The 13,320-nt window shown below is 32.8% G+C and overlaps 2 protein-coding genes across 5 annotated transcripts; both read right to left on the reverse strand.

Moving 5' to 3' along the window:
* Positions 1-625: 625 nt before the first annotated feature.
* LOC113868754 lies at positions 626-4,614 on the reverse strand. Of its 4 annotated transcripts, none has more exons than XM_027504621.1 (4): positions 4,475-4,614; positions 3,845-3,949; positions 1,513-3,184; positions 737-1,092 (listed from the first exon to the last, which is right to left on the reverse strand). In XM_027504621.1, exons 3-4 carry the CDS (start codon positions 3,179-3,181, stop codon positions 737-739), a joined length of 2,025 nt encoding a protein of 674 aa, XP_027360422.1. In that variant the 5' UTR covers positions 3,182-3,184; positions 3,845-3,949; positions 4,475-4,614. The 4 variants fall into 4 exon arrangements, with proteins under 4 accessions (XP_027360424.1, XP_027360422.1, XP_027360421.1 ...); XM_027504620.1 differs by having other exon boundaries at positions 3,845-4,347; XM_027504622.1 differs by lacking the exon at positions 3,845-3,949.
* A 5,863-nt stretch (positions 4,615-10,477) lies between these two features.
* On the reverse strand, positions 10,478-11,933 carry LOC113868755 (protein ODORANT1-like). Its single transcript, XM_027504624.1, has 2 exons — positions 11,602-11,933; positions 10,478-11,058 (listed from the first exon to the last, which is right to left on the reverse strand). The coding sequence occupies exons 1-2, from the start codon at positions 11,862-11,864 to the stop codon at positions 10,524-10,526; spliced, it is 798 nt and encodes a 265-aa protein (XP_027360425.1). The 5' UTR covers positions 11,865-11,933; the 3' UTR covers positions 10,478-10,523.
* Between the last annotated feature and the right edge of the window lie 1,387 nt (positions 11,934-13,320).

Here is a 13,320-nt window from a genome sequence, read left to right on the forward strand (position 1 = left end):
CTTTAACTTGGATTAAAAACAACACTAAGGATACTTACTGCGTCTACGTTTTGCCCATTAGACTTTACCTTGTCAAAGCAATCGAAATCAGCGCCTCGTAAACAATGGCAATGTAGTTAGACTTTATCCCTCGTTACTTCCGCTTTGGAGTTGGAACTGAGGAAGGTTAGATTAGAGGTAAGTACAATTCGCCTTCATGACAAGCTAACCCCCAGGCCGGAGCACAAAAAATGGATCGATACCTCTTTGATTGTATCCCTACTTAAAAAGGAACTCTTCTATTAAACGGGTCAAATTTAAAAACCGTGGCGCAATTTTTTCATTCCTTTATAATAGAATTGACTTTGATTTTACCTATTACTACCATTTAGTTCCAAAACATCAATATTTCAGTGTTTATATAACAAATAAAACGTATATTTTAAAAACAAGCAAGGACATAAATAAATAATCCAGAGACTTAAAAAATGATCGCCTCATACTTGTTAGTAAAGATTTGTGCGCGTACAAGTTACGGTATCCGGATACCGTAGAATGAAGATAGAAGGAAAACCAACAAAAAGCCAGCTCAGAAATAAACGGCCTTGGTAATTATATTATACAAAGAAAGTAACGGTGTGCATCGTTAATCAATTTAATCATTAACTGCATATTTCTATATAGAAAATTTAACTACAATCTAAATGTACAAAATTATATAACACGATTTGATTAAATCTGTCCTTACCTCACAATGCTAAGGACTCCCTCTGCATTGAAGGGGCAAATCGTCCAACCACGAATCATCCATAAGTGGGGGCGAAGATTCTATTTCAGAGGGCCATTCACAACTACAATCTATTTCGTCATAGATAATGGGCCCAGATTTTGCTTTCCTACGTTGGGAAATGGTTTGTAACCAAAGATTGCTATGCACAAAAATCAAATCGCTGAATTTTTCCACCTCCACTTTGTTACGTTTCTTGTTATGTATACTCCTGAAAGTGCTCCAATTCCACCTGTACCAAAGGGAACTACAAGGTTGACTAAGTATCCGCACTGCTGCTTTCTGTAGTGTGGGGATTTCATAACCATAACTCGCCCACCAGTCGCCTACAAGTTCACAAAATTAAATAAGTAAAAACATTTCCCCAGAACAGAAACAAAAGGTGCATGTTCAATTCAGAAAAAAGACAATCAACTGGACTCTAGAAGAACACAAGTTTGTGAAACCTCTAAAGCTAATTCACCATGCCCATTATTTGTGCTACATGTGTTTTCATAATACCCTTGATACTTAAAATTCCTCTAGAGATAATATAATACAATACAAGGGCTGCAGCCAACCATTTTCTTACTTATCAGAAAAATGCAAGAGTCTAGAGCTTTTGACTGAATTATTTTGGCATACACAGAACAATTGATATGGTGCAACAAGACGCGAGCATCAAGGAGAAGAAGTACAACACCCTCCAACAATTACCCATTTTACAACAGAATGCAAGTTATTTAATTGTTGAAGCAGAGACATACCGGGGGCGTTGAGTGTTCTTCCCAAGACAGCAAAGTCAGTCCCAAGTGCACCTTGGGCGTTGATGTAAATAGGAAGTTCTTTGGTGATTTCCATTTTGTCTTTATCTGTAGTTGCCATCCTGAGCATGGCTTCTTGAAACCCATTTCTCAGCCTCAAATCTTTCTTGAAGTTTGGATTGTAAGAAATTGAAGGATTAAGAAATGCAGCTGCAGCATGTAATGATGAATGAAGTTGAATATTCCATCTCCGATCAATTATATCCCAGATTGGAATGTATTTCTCTTCAATTCCCTTATAATAGGCCTTGATCACAACCTTTGCCCTCTCTATTCCTTCATATATGTAACCCATAGCTGGCATGTCACTATCAACCATCCGTAGGAATTTAACAAGTGGCTCAGAAACACTCACAGCTTCATGCGCATACTTCCAAAATCTATCCGAATATAACAATGACTTAACGGCATGTGCATCTGGACGTCGGCTATATATGGAAGACAACCACTCTGAATGAGAAAACATATTCTTTAAACTATCTTCATGCATCACCACAGATCTCAAGGAAAGGAAGTTAGTGACAAATCTAGTAATTTTTGGCCTGATTAATTCCTTCCCACCAGTGAACTTTCTCACTATGTTCAGAATCCAAGCATGACTATAAATGTACTGTGTGATTGTCTTTGCCTCTTCTAAAACTGTGCTTACCCAATCTTGTCTACCAATATCCTCTAACATCTTATCAATACAATAAGCAACACAAGGAGACCAAAACAAAAAACTATACCGCCCTGTGAGAAGCCTTCCAGCACAAACATAACTAGCACTGGTATCTGTTATAACCTGAACAACATTTTCTACACCAACTTCCAACACAACAGACTCCAGAAGCTCAAACAAGTAAGTACTGTCATCTTCATGACCTGAAACATCAACTGACTTCAAGAACCATGTTCCTTTTGGGCATGCAACAGAAAACACAGCAAGTGATCCTGCCCTACCATCAGACCAGTTATCACACAAGATTGTGCATCCTGTTTCTTTCCACTCATCTCTGTATTTTTTGTAATCATTATGAATATCAGTTTTCACTTTTTCCAAGAGAGTAGAGCGTAATTTCTCATAACTTGGTGCTTTATAGCCTACCCCACACTGAGCTACAGCATTCACCATCTCTTGATAATACACAGATTTAGCAGCGCTAAAAGGAATGGAATTGTGGAAGAAAAATATGGCAAGTTTTCTATCAGCATCATCATGCTTTTGCTTTTGGGCATCATCAACTAATGGCTGGGCACTTGGTGAAGGATGCGGAAATAATAAAGATGGACAAGCACTACCATTCTGCCCACTATATCCATGGTTATGATGGAAGCCACCACTAGCTGAAGAGCTATTTTGTTGACCATTTGCAGCAGCTTGATCTGCCTTCTGTTTCTTGGGAGTTTTGGGTTTCTTGGGAGTACTTAATATACTTTGAATATGTTCCCGTACATCAGTTGGAACTTCAGTGCAGGGTACAATATCTTTGTTTTTAATTTGAGCCAAGTGAAATTTCATCCTGTATACCCCTCCACTGAATTCCCGTTGACAATAATTACATCTGACCTTTTGTCTAGTTGCATCAACTAGGACACAATGTTCCCAACAAGCATCTCTTCCACGAACCATTATCTTAAAATGCACATTGACTCGGTAAGATTCTTATAAAAGTTTGACATGATAAAAAAGTGCAAAATATGGAAGTGGAAAATAACTAAATGATCACTGAAGATGAACCACCACTCGGGGCAACAGGAAAATGGTTATAATCAAGAAAATTGAACAACATTAAATTTAACATATAAAACAAGATTAATATATGATCTAACATAGACAAAGAGTCTTTGAACACATCACAAAAACAGAACCTTATGGTCAACCATGTAATCTTTACCTTTCCCTACAGTAACCAACAATATCTTTCAGCACTGGTACATAATCAGAGTCATTTACTCTGAACCAAAATTACAATAGTCAAACCAAACAAGCAAGCTTCGGTCTGCTTTCTCATTCAGCAAAGAATAATGAAGAATAGAGCAAGGGAGCAACAGAGAAGGAAGAATCATTTTCAAAAAGCAGATAGTAATAAGTTTGAAAGACATCCAATGGTGTTTCACACAACCAACTGCATGCCAATTTTAAAGATTGACACAAACTAGCAGATCAACTCATCTTGAGCAGCAAGAATGTCATGTTAATTGTGTTCTTGCTTAGGAAATAAAAGAAAAGTGCTTGAAGTAAGTGGCCCCCATTGAATAGTTACAAGATTCCAATTTGCTCTATCAACCAAACCTGTGATAATTTTTATTCTTGTACTCCATTCCCATTTGACTGTTCCAAAATAGTCATTCTGTACTTTTCAGAAGTAATTATGAGACATCGTTGCTATCTTGAGAGCTAAAAGATAACAAAGTTATCACATAATCGAGAGAGACTGAAAGACGGTTGGAGTAAATGAGCACCTCAACAACACAAAATACTGTGCATTATAGCAGTCAAATGCGAAAGATTACTGGCCTAAATAAAAGTTCAAATTATATATGATCCCGGATCACATAAACTTAGCAAACTACAAATGAGTTTTAAGTTTTATAATAACAATAATAACTATAAGAGAAAATAAATTTGCATCAGCTTGTAAAGATTCAGCAGCAATTAGGGTTTCCATGCTAATCTTTGAGTTGCATAATAACTTGAAGGATTAAATTAAATCAACAACTTCATCTCCAAGTTACCACTCATGACTGACCAATAGAAGGGACTTCATTTCCTTAATAAAAGCACAATATCTTGGTCTAAATAGAAAATAAAAATTCATATTCAAAATTGAAAAAAAAATGGAAATAAGACAGAAAATTATGCAATAGAAAGAAAAAAAAAGGACAAGGGATATAAGAGGAGGAATTGATGAAGGAGAGGTACCAGGAGGATCTCAAAACGCAAAAGCAGTGGGAGCTGAGAGGTAAATTTGGAGTTGGTGAGTTAATTAAAGGTCATTGAGATAGATACTGGCAAACATGTGATTGGGATAAATGACCCGGATGAACGTCATTTACAGGATTTCCCGAATCGTTCGTCGGAATTTGCTTTGGGGGGCTTCGAAGACTAGAAGAGGGCAGTGAGAGAAAGGTGATGGGGATAGACATTGACCCAATAAGTGTGAATTTTATGAGATGAGTTAAAAACGGAAAAAGCGAGACATATCAAGTGCGACACAGGACAAGAACGTGAAGCATGTTGTCTCCTTTGTTGCTCCCTCATCTGTTCTCAATTCCGACTTCAGAAGTGGTTAACTGAGCACAATGTCAGAGCTGATCTTTTTTTTGTCAGAGCTGTTAGTTTACCAAAAGTTTTATTGGATCACTTCCCACATTTCATTTCCCATCAGCCCAATATGCAATCCTCCCTCCCACTCAGCCCAAAGCCATCCCATTTATTGCTTTTTCTTCACGTGTCCATAATATTTGAAATTATAAGATAGTTACATATAAAACTAGTTTTTGTAAAATTTATTAACTATAGATTAAAATAAAAATATCTATAATAGTTCAAAACAATAAAAGTTGAAAATATCATATCGTCACTTTACAAATTAAATTAAAACATTAAATCTCTTTTTAGCAAACATACGATATTATCCGTGATTCTGATCACTAGACGTGCTAATTTTTTAATTGGTCCATTGTAGTTTACATTGATTAAACTCATGTTTAGATTATTCATTGTGTATATATATATAAATTGAAACGATTTAGACCTGTTTTCTCAAAACTTGATCATTGAAACATTCATATTTTCCCTTTCTATTAATACGATTTCTCTCTTCTTCGGAAGACAACGAATCTGTCTTCTTTTTTTTTTTTTACATATTTGTTGATTAATGGCGAGATGATGTGTTAGAAATGATCAGGGTATATAATATTTTTCTTATATTTTTATTTATAATTAATGGAAATTTTATAAAAAAATTATTATTTTAATATTTTTTATAAAAATTATATGAATATTTAACATAATAATAATTTTTTTAATAAAATGTATTTTTCAAAAAAAAATTGTAAAAAAATATTTTAATTTTTTATAATTTTTTGTTCTAATTATAATTTCTTGATTAAAAAAATTGTAATTGTCAAAAAATTCGATAATCTATAATAATTAATATCAAATTTCAATATTATATTTACATAAAAAAATAATTTTTAATATATATTAAAATTTAAATATTTTTAAATTTAAGAGACTAAACTGTTTATTGCTAATTATATCAAATTCTGTTATTTATGCTAACTGCTTGTTTGAATTCAACAATATTTAATCATTGTGTAACATTTGCCTTGACTTATACCGTAAGAAAATCCAACTTGACAAATTAAGCGTAAATTATCGCCATGCAATGCAATCTAATAGAGCGAGCTAGCAGTGACACGCACGACACTTAATATCAACCAAATAAAATGTGAATTTTTTAATCTACAAAGGTAATACAAGGTGTGAAAGTAACATATCAAGAGAGATTGAGATTGAGATTGAGATGAGATCCTGTTTGTATTAGGTAAATATTGAAATCTGTAGAAGTGAAAATATATCACTAATTAATATTCAATGTATCTCAATTTTTGTGCACAACAAATAATAGCCATCCATCGTTCAGAAAAAGCCGATTGCATGTTACTAAAGATGTTAACAATCAGGCCATGGATGAATGTGCGACAAGGTCAGCACTGAACAAACACGTTTGTTTCAACCAAATGAAATTTTCATAGAACGATGATGCGGTCAAGTACTATAATGCAGGAGAAAACACCAGGGAGACAAAGCTGAAACAAGCAAGGAGCAAACAATGTTACGAGAATGGTGTGAAAACAATAATACAATGCCCACTGCAAATATTCCAAAAACAACAGATAACAGGGCGATTTCAAGGAGTACGTTTGTCTTCAAAAGTTTTTTTTTTTCAAAAAAGATAAGTATCTCTTTCGTAGAACATGTGCTAAAAAGGTTAATACGATGCAAAAACGTTCATGAACGAAGGAAAAAAAAACCGAATATGAAGAAAAGTTTCCCCGATAACAATTAATTAAATTCAAATAATTTATTCCTTTTATATATATATGATTAGTTTGTCCTTTTAAGTTTAAAAAATAACATCGAACATAGAAAATGTTACTCAAGAAATAAAATTTTAAATAATATATATTGTTTTTTAATTAAAGAAACGTTTAATGATGATCAATTGACTGTGCGGGCCTTTGATCTTTGGAAAGAGACTTTGTTTGGGATCAACGAGAAAGACCAAAAACTAGGAATATATAATTACATTTATGTTCGCTTACATTAGAACTTGTTTATTATACCGACGTTTTGCTTATATTAGACACATGATAACTTTTTGGCAAATATATCAAATTATTGAAGTAACAAAAAATTTATCGTTTATAGGAATTAACGTTAAATATCAAATCATAAAAATAATAGTAGAGTTATTAAAAACAGAGTATAAACAGAACAAAAATTAAATATATGTAAAATTGTAAAAGTTGAATTAAAAATACTGAAATTAAAATTGATAAATAAGTAGAAGCTGAGAATCTAAAACGTGGAATAATAATCAAAATAATTGTAGAATGTAAATGTTTTAATTATTGAAAGTAGGTCTAAAAACAATTGACATGTATGGTGAGTTCAGAATTGTTTATCTTTTTCTCTTTACATAAAAATATATGTATAATTCAAAATATAGTTTCATATAATGGTCAGATTTTCTAAAATACCCAATCCTAATTTCTTGGTTAATTAGTTCTAAAATCAATTTAGCTTCCTAATTCCTTAGATAAAACAAAAAACGTTTAACATTAAGATTTAAACTTAATTGACCACATCATCATGCATTTCTATTTCTAGATAATTTGTAACAAACAAATTGATTCAGTCTAAGAAAGTTTACAGTTTTTCAGCTATGAGTTCTTTTTCATCAACCTCGTTCACGTAAAACAGAGAGACATTACGTCAAAATCAAAATGTTAGATTAAAGTTTGTATCTTGAGTTATATTCAATGCTTAATTCATTACAAAGGATAAAAGAATAAGTTCATCTTTACTCAACTCCAAGATATTTAGCTAGACATAGTGAAAATAAATAAACTAAAACTAAAATATATTGCAAAAAATGAAATCATATTCACAGAAAGAGCTTACAACAAATAAGTAAAATGAAGCAAAATGAAGGAAGCTACTGTTCTATTACAGAAAATAGAGAAAAAAGGAATATAACTCAAGTTTCCATGAGAATCCTCTAAAAAGCATGTAAGAAAACTGCTCCAACTACCATTTCTACGTAAACTGTACAAAAACATAAATTTTTGCACTTCCAGACTGTAATAAAAATGAAAAATAAAAGGTGTTGGCTTTTTAGAAAATTTTGCTTTTATATGTTCTGTCAGCTTTTTGTCCCTACAATCAGAAGTTTATGTCTTCACAATTGTGTTATGTAGTGATTCAACTATTCTCTTCAATTTCAATTGTCATTTTTTTTCTAATCTTTTCAAAATTCAAATGTCAACAATCAATATATGAATGATTTATTAATTTTTTAGTAATTACAACATTCCATTAAAATTTTTAATTAATTGTATTATCTTATAATTTTAATTCAATGAAATATGCCACAAACTTTTAATTTTCTACATGAGTCAATGACTCATCAACACACTCTTTTAAATATATTTTTATGATTACCTCATTTTTTAAAATTAAATATTCACTTTATAAATTAATTTTTAAAAAGTGTTATAAATTTTTTAAAAATAAATTAATTTTAAAAAAGTGTTTAGAAGAATATACTAACGTTCCTCATTGTATAAAATACTTTGTAAGAGGCTAATTTTCTTAATTAGATATACTTTAGAGTATATATATATATATATATATATATATATATATATATATATATATGTTTTCCCACGCAAAAGCCATTGTAATTTTTCTTTAAAATGTTGTGTTTGTTCAAGGGAATATTAGACTAGAATATTTGACTAAATAGAGTTATATGCCCGCTGCTTTCTTTAATTAAAGTTTCAAATTTGAATTTTGTAAATAAAATTTTTTTCTATCCTTAAATAAATATATCAGACTTTCAAAAATGAAAAATTTCAGAAAAATAAAATTCCAAAGGCTTGGAAAAATCGTGGAACATGAAAGGGTAAAGAAAAAAATCCTTGTCGGAGAGAGAAGGAGAGGAGGGGGTAGGTTATGGAGTGAGATGGCTATATTTCTTTCTAAAATGTTATCATGATTAACTCCACTAGCTACTTCTAAGCAGTTAAGCTATTTTGGGGTACTATCAGGTTAAGAGATACACAATGAATCAGAAAATTTCTTAAAGCGCAATTTGTTTATCCAAAGCTGACACCATGATTAAGAATGCTTTTATTAGTTTATGCCAAAATGATGACACAGTGAATATATATAATTGTCGCAAACTGTCCTCATGGACAATGCGGTCTCAATTGAAGCCTCTGGTAAGTTCCCATATAAATGGTAGCATCCTAACTCGATTCCTTGATTCAGTGCTATCTATTTTGCATTTGCTGAAGAGAGCGAAGGGTTTATATATATAAATTTGGATAATTTAAATCACTTAATATCATCGTATATTAACATTATTTTATTATATATATATATATATATTTATATCTTACCTTATCATTTGCTTTTAGAAAATTAGATAAATATCTTTTACGAAGGTTATTAAAATATATTGAGCGTTTTAATAATTGAAAATATAAAAAAAGTTGTTTTTAAATTTATTTTGAAGAAGAATTCCATTTATTTAAAATTTTAATATTAAGAGTTTTAAATTTAAATTTTCACTTTAATAATTGTTTTAATTCTTCAATTAGTGTATTAAAATAATAAACGATTGTTAAAGCTAAAACTTAAATTCACCATTTTGCAATATTGGAATTAGATCCGGTGTACTGCTAAAAACCGTAATTGCTCAGTTGTAAGGTTAAAGAAAATAAAGTGTTAAATGATAATGGGAATGATTTGTTAAACTAGCAAAAAGTGAGGAGTGGGTGACAGCGGGAGGAGGAGTGGGGGTATTGTCATTTGTCAACCTGTCATGCATTTCATAGCAGTCAAGCACTATTCCTGCATTTAAAAACAAAAAAATTAAATAAATAAAGCACCGTTGAGTGTCGTGTTTCATTAGAAAAAAGGCCTACCAACATATTAAAATATATAAATGTATAAGATTTTTAAAATTTAAAGTGATAATTAATAAATTAAAAATAAAAATTACATATTTTTATACTTTTTTATTAAATAAAAGAAATAAAAAGAGAAAAGAAATAAATGTAAGACAATATAAACACTATATCTCAAAACAAGATCCTGCTCCACCTTCACTTGCGGATTCAATGTTTATGGCTATCCATCTCTACGCGACATAAACCAGGAAATGAAAAGAATTTATAGCCACAATAAATAAAAAAGATTTTGCCATTATTTTCAAAGTAAACATCTATGCACAATAGGTCTTATAATCACAAACCCCAGTAGCAGTTGACAATTCCCATTTTCTTGTGCCTATACACAAAAGATTACACAGCATTTACAAGAATACAAGTAATGTGGCACTAGGGATTTTGTTGGTAAATCATTCTTTTGATTTGGTTGTTGAGGAGGCTCAAGTAATGTTACATACTAGCTAACACCAAGAACCTAAATTCAAGCCCATGGTCTTTCCTAACGAGACTGGATCCTCCCATCAAATTTTAATAGGATAAAATCATGTTCAAATCTTGTATTTATCTCTTTTTTTTATATATAAACAATTAATAAGGTGGAACTTATTTAATATTTATATAGAGATAAACACAAAATTTGAACTTGAAATTAACGATGAGAAGATTTATTCCCATTTTGTCGCATGCAGATTTGATAGCTTACTCTCTTTTTTAAGGACAACTCACTTCACCAAATGTAGTCCATCCTGATGCCCTTTTCTCTCTACTCCTATAGTTTGCGATGCAGTTGACTCAATCTCGCTGAAACAATTAAAACCAAAATCATGAATACCAAAGTCTTGGCACTCCAACAACCAAGAACAATTGTCCTCCCATATTGGCAATCCCATTCCATTATTTGTATTATATGATTCAGGTGCAGTGTCCCATAATATGTCCATCAGAGGAGTTTCATCCTGCCACAGACTGTTCATTAGAGATTCATCGCTGCAAATGCTATCCAGCAAAAGGGATTCTTCCCCTGAAGAATTTTCAGTGCTTGAATTGACTTCTGAATTGAGAACCCCATCATTTTCCTTAACCTGATGGATGCTATCAACTTGTGACAAATGCTCTGATGTGCCTTGTTTGTTAACGGGTTCATGAGTAACAGGATCAATACCCATCTTAAGGAGTTTTTTCTTGACGTGGGTGTTCCAGTGATTTTTAATCTCGTTGTCTGTCCTTCCAGGCAACCTAGCAGCAATCTTGGACCACCTGAGACACAGCATCTACACCAATCAGTCATGTGTCAAACAAAACTCATGACCGTTTGCGTAAGTTAAGTCGCAGCAACATTTACGAATAAGCTTGATGTGAAGGTCTTTCTTGTTCGCAAAGATAGAATATCAAAAAAAGCATATAGATGTCTTAAAGTAAGATCCTAATTGAATTAGTGCTATTTATCTTACAAGTCTAACTAATGAGAATATGTCATTATTCTTCACCCAACGATCACCTCCAATTTATAAACTCTTTCATTGTACAAAAAATAAACCAATTAAATAATTTTTCAAGCTATATAATTAGGTAAACATGTCCAATTGACCATATATTTATACGGTTGTTGCTTAAAATATGATTTCAAATGTACGACTTTCTTCAACATTGTATGTGGTTTACACAAGTAACTCACGGCAAATATAGAGTTCCAACGTTGTTTAATGGTGAAGCCAAACTAAAGAACATGGTTGATTGATGAACAAGCTTTAAATTAACACATGGCAATGCATGAAGCAGAGGTAGTGAAAAATGAAATACCTGTTGCCAAGACGGGCATGGAGATCAATAACAAGCTGTTCTTCAGCCTCTGTGAGGAGCCCTCTCTTCAAGTCAGGGCGAAGATAATTAGTCCAACGAAGACGACAACTTTTACCACAGCGGCGAAGGCCAGCAAGCTTGGGCACCGCACGCCAACAACACTGGCCATTGGTGAGAATGAAGTTGATGAGTTTCTTGTCTTCCTCAGCAGTCCATGGACCTTTCTTCACCCCAAGTTTGTCACAGCAAGGTTGCCTCCCCATGGCACTAACACCACCCCACTAGCTAGCTAAAGCTAACCAATACAAAGCTTCAAATTAACCAATGCAAAAGTCTCACCAACACTAGCTTGTGATGACCCAAAAGTCCCTCACCCACCTTTATATAATAAAGCCCACTCCTTTTCGTGCCTAATTTTTATATGAAATAAAAATGTGCATCCCAAACAAAACTCAAATAGGAGGCACAGAAAAACTGAGGGGGAGGATGGGGACCCACCAATGGGTTGTGAAAGGTATGTGGGAACTAATATGGTGTGTTCCGGTGTTTCTCCTGCATAAAATGGGTGACGCTGAAAGATTGGTGACCAAAGGCAGAGCTACATGTAAGCATCCTAAAGGGAAAAAACAATGTGTAAAATGATTAATCTTTTTCAATTTTCCTTTACAAATCCACTGCCCTGATTGCACTCTTACTCCACCATTTCGTCATCACCACGTTTACGTGTCCTTATTAGAGGTAGATTATGATAGAGTGTACATGAATGTTAGAAGTGATGAAACTACTGCTATTAGATTTGCTCCAAGGAGATTAATCTAACGCCTTAAAATCATTGATCAATTATGGTGTGTGTGGAACAAGTAACTAGCTGAGCTATGTTTGAAAACGTTAATTTTCTTTTTATCTATTTGACATTCTTGTAATTAAGGAATGGACAATAATCCCTTGTGATTTGGGGGCCACAATTTTGTTTTTCTTATACTTTTACCAAATTACAAGAAATGATTCCCACTCTCCTTTATCCTGACGCTGGCTCTCTAGCCTCTCATCAATGCATAATGTGTAAAATTACGGAGACAATCAGACAAACGAATATGCCTAATATTTAGAAACCATACCACAAGTCACGACTTGAGTATATTTGGAAGAACGACCAAAGGATTAAAAACAAATGGTTGAGGTTAATTTCACTTGTCAGCTACAAGAAAAACGAGATCAGGTTTCGTAAAAGGAGTCGCTATAGATGCCCCAGAGAGAAAGCGATGCGTTTACACACTGTTCAATGGCAGCACTGTGCTGATTGAAGCAAAGTGCCAGCATATTTACATACATATATTTACGGGTAAAGTCTTCTATGGGTCAATTTCTTTATCTTCACGGGCCAACGCATTCACCCTATAATTGTACTGTAAATGATAATCTTCGTATTCTACATGTTTACTAACATTTCAAAATATCGAGATAACCCGTTGCTAGAGTTTCTGGTGTATTAGAACTCACTCTCTTTCAAATAATGGTATTCCCTTGCCTATTTTTACGTATCAATTTTGGATCTTCTACTGCAGCATTTTTGGTCTAGTAACATCCATGTAACTAGACCAAATATTGAGAGAGAATGGAGTGTAAGGTCAGGATTTTAGCCGTAAAAGGAAAATGTTGAAGAGGCATGACAGGATTTAAGCTCGTTGCAAGACATATACATGCAACCCAAAACAATAT

The sequence above is a fragment of the Abrus precatorius genome, unplaced genomic scaffold, assembly GCF_003935025.1.
Source record: "Abrus precatorius isolate BTA unplaced genomic scaffold, Abrus_2018 Scaffold6, whole genome shotgun sequence".
In the NCBI taxonomy this organism is placed as follows: Eukaryota; Viridiplantae; Streptophyta; class Magnoliopsida; order Fabales; family Fabaceae; genus Abrus; species Abrus precatorius.

Bases quoted from the DNA above. Each gene is read 5' to 3' on its own strand.
- LOC113868754 (XM_027504623.1), bottom strand. From the start codon at position 3,181: ATGGTTCGTGGAAGAGATGCTTGTTGGGAACATTGTGTCCTAGTTGAT. The intron at 1,093-1,512 runs GTATGTCTCTGC...GTGAACTTGTAG, and splicing joins AAGAACACTCAACGCCCCCG to GCGACTGGTGGGCGAGTTAT.
- LOC113868755 (XM_027504624.1), bottom strand. From the start codon at position 11,864: ATGGGGAGGCAACCTTGCTGTGACAAACTTGGGGTGAAGAAAGGTCCA. The intron at 11,059-11,601 runs GTATTTCATTTT...GCTGTGTCTCAG, and splicing joins CATGCCCGTCTTGGCAACAG to GTGGTCCAAGATTGCTGCTA.